General features: G+C 44.9%; 1 protein-coding gene across 4 annotated transcripts in view; it reads right to left on the reverse strand.

The window, feature by feature from the left end:
• Window positions 1–6066, reverse strand: part of fbxl3l (F-box and leucine-rich repeat protein 3, like) — a 7943-nt gene extending 1877 nt beyond the window's left edge. Inside the window, exons 1-6 of one of the 4 annotated variants that reach the window (XM_086158411.1) lie at window positions 5842–6066; window positions 3990–4312; window positions 3583–3628; window positions 2313–2637; window positions 1949–2071; window positions 173–344 (exon numbers count right to left, since the gene is read on the reverse strand). In XM_086158411.1, coding sequence (XP_086014537.1) covers window positions 173–344; window positions 1949–2071; window positions 2313–2636 — 619 coding nt within the window. In that variant the 5' untranslated portion in view covers window position 2637; window positions 3583–3628; window positions 3990–4312; window positions 5842–6066. Of the gene's footprint in view, window positions 1–172; window positions 345–1948; window positions 2072–2312; window positions 2654–3582; window positions 4313–5841 lie in introns of all 4 variants that reach the window. The other 3 variants (XM_086158413.1, XM_086158414.1, XM_086158412.1) reach the window with 3 other exon arrangements.
• Window positions 6067–8297: the final 2231 nt, after the last annotated feature.

The raw sequence follows: 8297 nt of genomic DNA on the forward strand, positions 1-8297 counted from the left end.
AGGCTCGCAGATACAAAGATTCGCATCCAGCGTCCGTCCAATCGAGGGCGTCGTAGCCCGATCGTCGGTTAAACTTCCCGAGGCGCCTCCCCATGACCGCCATCTCGCCCGTCCGACGCTTGTCCACACTTGTCTAAACCGAACCGTAAAAAGGCGAGAGAGACGTAGAGACCTGCAGGGGAGACATGAGGACAGCTGCTCATCTTCAGCAGCTTCAGAGTCTCGCTGTTGTTGGCGACGAGCACCTTCAGAGACGGGTCGTCCACCGGCGTATCGTCGATCTCGATGGAAGAAAGGGACTTGGAGTTGACGAAAACGAACGTCAGCGCAGACACGAAGTGGGCCTGAAGGAACAAAAACAGACGGAGAAGCTTTTTAGTCAGATTGTCTTTTTTTATATTTGAGAAGAACAAACGACCTTTGACGTTTACGTTAATTCAACGACTGATAAAGGTCGAGTTTAACTTTAATCTATGAGGACGATGTACACGGTAGCCCCTCTTTTAAATGCGTTATCGCATATTTTATTACTTGGTTTAGGTCATTTCCTACAACTCCGGTTAACGCACAACAGCCTTAACAATAACCGGAATCTCAAAACACAAAGACCTACATGGGACCAAGACGCTGCTCCTGGTGTTTCAATCAAGACACGTTCGTCTCATGGGAGTCACGAGGCAGAAACGCACGAGCGCAAAGCCGTGGCAATTTATTAGACCTTTTTTTTTGCATTTAATTCAGTTAATGGTGTAAAAATCACATTTGGCGGTGGACGGCAATATCGAAGAGCTTCAAGTCATGAAGCCAAAGTCCAAGAAGAGGTCGCCGGTCATTGTGTTCAGGTTTTTTTTAACGCTCTACATCGTATGACCAAAATTATTGGCTCGCCCATCCAAATGGTGGCAATCGGGTCTTCCGATCACTCCCGTGGCCACAGGTGTATCAAATCAAACACTTGGGCATGCAGACCGTTTCTACAAACATTTGTGAAAGAATGGGACGGTGAATTCCAGCGTGGAACCGTGATGGGATGCCACCCGTGCAACAAATCCAGTTGTGAAATTTCTTCACTCCTGAATATTCCACAGGCAACTGTTTTATAAGAACACGGAAGTCTTTGGGAACTACAGCAACTCAGCCACCAAGTGTTAGGCCACGTAAACCGACGGAGCGGGGTCAGAGGATACTGCGGCGCGTCGTGCTGAGAGGTCGCCGACTTTCTGCAGAGTCGGTCCCTACAGACCTCTAAACTGCATGCGGCCTTCAGATGAGCTGAAGAACATTGCCCGGAGAGCTTCATAGAGTGTGTTTCCTTGGCCGAGCAGCTCCATCCAAGACACACGTCACCAAATGCGGTGCAAAGTGTCGGATGCAGTGGTGTAAAGCACGCGTTCTCTGGAGTGACCGATCGTGCTTCTCCAACTGGCGATCCGATGGACGAGTCTGGGCTTGGCGGTTGCCAGGAGACTGACTGCATCGTGCCAGTGTGAAGTTTGGATTCTGGTGTGGGCTTGTTAGGGTTAGGCTCCATAAAGACATGGATGACAGAGTCTGGTGTGGATGAACTTCTCGGGCGTTCTCGTCCAACGTCAGTGTGTGACCTCACAAATGCGCTTCTGGAAGACTGGGCAAAAACGGCCATAAACACACTCCTAGAAGGGTTGCAGCTGTTCTAGCAGCAAAGGGTGGACCCACATCATATTGAACCCTATGGATTTAGGAATGGGATGTCACTTAAATTCATATGTGAGTCAAGACAGGTGAGCTCATACTTTATAAGCACTGCAACTTGAAAATGAAAGCTGTGCAGATGTAGTATAAAATCTTTCCGTGCTCTGGTGTTGATTCTGGTATTCTATCTCGTGCGGCTCGATTCTCTCCCACATTTAAAATCAGAGTTTGCGTCGGTGAAAACGAAGAAAAAGGAATAAAATAAAGCCGAAAGCACCTGCGAAACATCCATGAAGCTGGGCCTGGCCGTGGAGATCAGCCCCAGGGTCTTGATGGTGCAGTTCACCAGCTGGGAGAGGATGTCACATGCTGCCTCTGCAGACTCCGTGCAGCTGTCCACCTGACGTAACAGCAGTGATTCACCATTTACACGCCAAATAATAAAAGAATAAAACCAAAAATCAGGAATGCAAAACGAGTGGGCGTCAGAGGCGTGGAAGCTCCGACGCGTCGAGCGCGCTAATGCTCAGGCGGCCTCGACGTCGTCCTGACCGAGCCTGCGGCAGATGGTCTGGAATACGAAGGTGTTGTGAAAACGGAGGAGGTGCGAGGAGTTGAAAAGAACGGCGGTGGACTTTTACCTTGAAGCTGACGTACTCCAGGTGCTGGGCGTGCCTCTTGATGATCTGCTGGATCAGGTCGGGGTGAGTGGAGCGCAGGTAAGACGTGGCCGGCTGATTTAGCTCAAACTCGAACCTCCTCCACAGGTCGGGGGTGTGGAAGATGTCGTTCCAACGCCTGCACGCGGACGAAGCCCTCGCTCGGTCGATGAGGGAAAGATGCTGGAAGATCTGCAGGACGACGTGATGAGGTAGATTTCCCCAGTCCTCCGCCGGACGCCTCGGGTGCTTGGCACCTCGGAAGGGCCTGCGACTTGATTCCAGGTCCGTCCTTCCCCGTTTCATTCTGGAACAAAGCGGGTCTATTCGGCGTTATCGTTTCAACTTCTATTTTCAAGGTCGTTCGAGTCATTCGGCAGTAAAGTCTAGTCTACTTCATTCTCCCACATCCAAGACACGGCTCGTCTTCGGACGTCCCTTCACGCCTTCATAACCTCCGGACCTGGCGATCGTAAAAGAAAACTACCAAAAACTACCAAAAGATAAAATAAACTCAGTTGCCCTGTGTGATATGTATACAGTACAAACTCCTCCTCCTCAACAACCTGACCCTCTGACCTCACTGACCTTCTCCACCGCCATCTCCCCTCCTTCCATCTCTGATCTGCAAACCCCGACCTCACTGCAAATCATGACTGTGCAAATCCTGTTTGCACTCTCAATTACATTGTAAAGCATCTGTGAGTGACTTAAAAGCGCCATAGAAATCTGACTTATTATCATCCAAATGTGATAAGTGCTTTTACTCTTAATACAGGTCTGGAAAAATAAAGCAAGAAAAAATCCTGATCCTTTACTTAAGCAGTGCATATGCGTATTTTTTTTTTATTTAGCTGAGCTAACGTTATTTATCACACCGAGTCATTGTACCCCTATGCAGATGTTTTTGCTTTTTAATTTAAGTTTAGGAAGTGCTTACACTTTTAATATAGTCCTAGAAACACAATAAAAACAATAGAAATAATCTGATCCTTTGTATGAGCACTGCATATGCGTATATTTGTCTTTAATTACGCAAAAGTATTTTTTTTAACCGTAGGTATTATTCCGTTGTCACACTTTCCAGGTGTTCAAGTTCTCACAATTTAAATCCCTTTTGTTGCCATGTTCGTGTTTGTTTAGTAATTTATCATTGCCGACATTTTTGAACAAGTCCCAGGGATTCCGCCCAAGAAGATGCTAGATATGCTAAATAAAAAAATGCTAAATAGACACACACACACTCACATACCTGAGAGTACACGTCTTTGGGAAAAAAAATGAAAAAAATTGATTACCTGAAATTTAAAGATAATAAGATTATTTGACAATGAAATTGAGCTTTTGACACACATAATATATAACAATCGTCCTCAATAATACTAGTAACATCAACCTTATAGTGCACCAAGAAAAATGTGTTTGACTGATTTGACGTGATTCAATGGCTCACTGACATGCACAGGCAGACCCACATGTCAATAATTAATCTGGATTATTCAGCGTTTATACTTGTGGATTCTTGCTTATTGTCCAAGTTTGCATTCTATTCCAACTGTGGCTCACAGACCAGGTGACATTTCCACCACTAACCATCTGTAAATGCCACTCACAAAAACATAATCTATGAAAAGCAAGTTTCAAAAGCTCCATACTGACCTGACTTCACTGACGAATAATGGCAGGCTCGCCGCAAACAATCTGCCGAAAGCGGTCGCCGGGGATGAAATGATTTGGTCTGGAGATAATATTCCCAGTCGTGTGGAGGCAATCCCAACTCCTCAGCCCTTTAATACTCTGATCCATATGCATGCGCCGACCTCCACGTGACGGCACGCCGTGGCACCCGTTCAGCTCCGAGGGCTTCACGCGGTCCACAACCCACATGAGGCATCATAGTTTTAATTGGCTGCACACTAATGTATTCCCAGGGAACCCATTTTATGTGTTGGCCTGCCAGCTGGAGACCTGGAGAGCAGGTTCTGATGAAAACATGGCACAGGACATTGATACTATGGACCCACTAATGATAAACAAACACAGATTATTCGTATTATTACCGGGTATATGATAAGGTAAGAACAATACGAGGCTGAAATTATTATTATTCTTCATACTTCGTATTACTGTTATCATTTTTATAATTAGTAGTAGTGGTATTCTTATATTTATTAGTGCAGCCTCAGGGCGGCACTGGCCCGTGTCTTCCTCCGAGCCCGGATAAATGCGGAGGGTTGCGTCAGGAGGGGCATCCGTCGTAAAATTTTTGCCAAAACCAAACATGCGTGTCAACCATAACCGTATCATACCGGATCGGTCGTGGACCGGGTTAACTACGACCGCCATTGGTACTGATGACCTACAGGGTACTAGTGGAAATCGGGCTACTGTGGGTCGAAGAACAAGAACAAGAAGAAGAGGAGGAGCACGTGTTTGGAAGCAGAGAGAGAAGGAAAGGAAAGAGCCTGGGACTGAGAGGAGGGACTTTGAATATCGGGACTATTACAGGAAAAGGTAGAGAGTTGGTGGATATACTGTGTGTCCAGGAGACCAGGTGGAAAGGTAGTAAGGCTAGAAGCTTAGGAGCAGCTTTAAGTTGTTCTATTATGGTACTGACAAGAAGAGAAATGGAGTAGGAGTTACCTTGAAGGAGGAGTTTGTTAGGAACGTCCTAGTGGTGAAAAGAATGTCAGATAGACTTATGAGTCTGAAACTGGAAATTGAAGGTGTGATGCTCAATGTTGTTAGTGGCTATGCCCCGCAGGTGGGATGTGAGTTTGAGGAGAAGTTCTGGAATGAGCTAAATGAAGTGATGCAGAATATTCCCAGAAATGAGAGTGGTCATTGGTGCAGACTTCAATGGGATGTTGGTGAAGGCAATAGAGGGGATGAAGAAGTGATGGGCAGATTTGGTATCCAGGATAGGAATGCACAGGGACAGATGGTGGTAGATTTTGCAAAAAGGATGGAAGTGGCTGTAGTGAACACCTTCTTCCAGAAAAAACAGGAACATAGGGTAACTTATAAGAGCGGAGGTAGGAGCACGCAGGTAGACTACATCTTGTATAGACGAGGTGACCTGAAAGAGATCAGTGACTGCAAAGTAGTTGTAGGTGAGAGTGTAGCCAGACAGCATAGGATGGTGGTTTGTAGGATGACTCTGGTGACAAGGAAGATGAAGAGGACAAAGGCAGAGCAGAGGACAAAGTGGTGGAAGCTGAAAAGGGAGGAGTGTTGCATGGTTTTCAGGGAGGAGTTGAGAAAGGGTCTGGGTGGTCAGGGTGAGCTTCCAGATGACTGGACAACAACAGCTAGTGTTATCAGGGAGACAGGTAAGAGAGTACTTGGTGTAGATAGATAGAGAAAGATAGAGATAGCAAAGGCTAAACAAAGGGCGTACGATGACTTGTATGCCCGGTTGGAGGCATACAAGTATATATATATACTCGTTTTTTAAAGTGACACAAAATGACATACAGTTTAATGTAAAGAGGGAGCGTACAAGTCTCACCTTCTATAGGAAAACACCAGTTAGCTACAGGCTCGTGACATCAACTACCTCTGTTTCTCTTCTTCATCCGTCGTTACAAAAAACACAAAACACAAATCGCGGGAACATTCTGCCTATGCGGAATGGCGAGGGCTCAGAAACCGGTTTGTTCCCCCGTTTTACAAAGTCCAGATTATTGCCTGGACTCTTCTCATGCCGACGTAACAACGGTTCCTCCGCGATGTCAGTACCAAGGGGCGCGGCTTAGACATCACACGGGCAAAACGTACAATTCCCCCTGATTTTATCCTTACAGGCTTTTTTACACACCGTTTACTCTTTTTGTAAAGTCGTTTTAGATAAACAAAGTGGTTGTCACGCAACGTTAAAATGAAGATTCACGTATTTTGAATAAAAAATTTGGATTGGGTCGAGAATTTGATCCAGAGCACAACAATATCGAGGACTCTCACCCTTACAAGTCAAGATCAGGAATGCAAAAACGGCATGTGGCTAATGACGCAAGGAGCATTTTCCTTAATGTCAAGATTTTTGTACATTTTAATAAAAATGAAGTACTTTTTACGAAAAAAAAGCAAATGGAAATGCAAATTCAATTACTCAAAATTCTTCTTTGTTTTGTATCACTTCGGTTGATAGTATTGGTTTTGAGATTTCACCGCCCTGGTTGTTGAGCAGTAATTATAGGAATAGTAATTACAATAAACAACGAAGAAAAGAATCTACACTAAAATATGTTGTGGCACAAGCACGTTAGCAAAATAGCAAAAACAAATTCCATTCACTCCCATTGTATTAGACGGAAGAAATTATCTTTAAAAAAAAACCCTAGCTGCAAAATTCGCTCTGAACATCCAAACAATAAGTTACCAGTAGCTGGTTCATTTTAGATGAATGTATATATTTTTTAAATGAATAGAAGTACTGCATTTTAGTAGTATCATTTATTGCAACTCTGACCCCTGATCAGCGTAGCTGGTGTATGCCAAAGAAAAGTAATATGTTCTTGAAAATATGTTTTTTGGGGTAATTGTTGCTAGATTTGCAGGGAAGGCGCCCCAGCAGTCGCAAGGCAGGCGGTTCTTGGGCCTTGCACGGCAGGTCCGCTGTCAACGGTGTGTGAGCGTGTGTGTGAATGCGAAATCATCGCATAAGCTCTCAAACGTCAAGGTCACAGACAGCTCTATATACTGTCATTGGAGACCATCTTCCATTATTTTGCATTTTACCTGCAAATGGAGGAGGAAGTATGGGAGTAAGAGGCGCTTTCTGTTTATAGGCGGCAGCGATGGATTCCAAGCTTTCGGCAGACATAACTGGCTCCGCTGAAGGTTAACGCGGCAGCTGCCACATGTTCTGCCTCCGTACAATCCTTAGGATTCACTGCAATTACTTCAAAACTTACAGGGATATATATAGCCAGGATGACCCCCCACTTTCTTCCAGAAGCGGAGACACTTTAGCAACATCTTCAGAATCATAGAGGAAATTTAAGATGTCAAAATCTGATATTTCACTTGATTTGGTACAAAACAGTAATATTTCAGTGTCAACATAATTCAACAAGTTAATAAACAAAGCATGAAACAAATTATGTAGCGTCTCTCTGTTGTTTGCAGAGTTCCCGATCCACAAGCAAATCATTTTTTTACACCTCATCATAAAAATATCAACCTGGCCGCTTCCCAACTTGAAAGAAACGCAATTGCTTGCGGGCCCCGGCCAGAAGGGGGCCCGAAAGGGCCAACCAACTTTGAATCACTGCAACAGAAGCAATGCGGGCAACTCGCACAGAAGCGTTGCTGCCATCGGCTGGCTGGTTTACGGCTCTTATGAATTCCAGTTTTCATCGCAAGTTTGTGTTCATATTCTTATTTTGATACGACTACAAAACAACTGTGCACTTTTGAAATACAAATGTTTACATAGTTTGGGATTATGGATTACATAATGGTGATGGATGCTCCCTGGAGGGGCCCCCAGTATTATTTTTATCATTTTGCACGCTTGCGTGCATGTGTGTATGTGTTTGTGATCAGACGTCAAATTCATGTTCGGACGAGCAAAGGCAGTCCTTTCTAGGTTCCCTTTGGGCCCTAGGCAAAAAAAAAACTAAAAATAATACTGGGGGCCCCTCCAGGGAGCATCCATCACCATTATGTAATCCATAATCCCAAACTATGTAAACATTTGTATTTCAAAAGTGCACAGTTGTTTTGTAGTCGTATCAAAATAAGAATATGAACACAAACTTGCGATGAAAACTGGAATTCATAAGAGCCGTAAACCAGCCAGCCGATGGCAGCAACGCTTCTGTGCGAGTTGCCCGCATTGCTTCTGTTGCAGTGATTCAAAGTTGGTTGGCCCTTTCGGGCCCCCTTCTGGCCGGGGCCCGCAAGCAATTGCGTTTCTTTCAAGTTGGGAAGCGGCCAGGTTGATATTTTTATGATGAGGTG

This window comes from Fistularia commersonii, chromosome 13 (genome assembly GCF_037954325.1).
Source record: "Fistularia commersonii isolate RoL2024-O1a breed Wild chromosome 13, RoL_Fcom_v1.0, whole genome shotgun sequence".
NCBI lineage: Eukaryota > Metazoa > Chordata > Actinopteri > Syngnathiformes > Fistulariidae > Fistularia > Fistularia commersonii.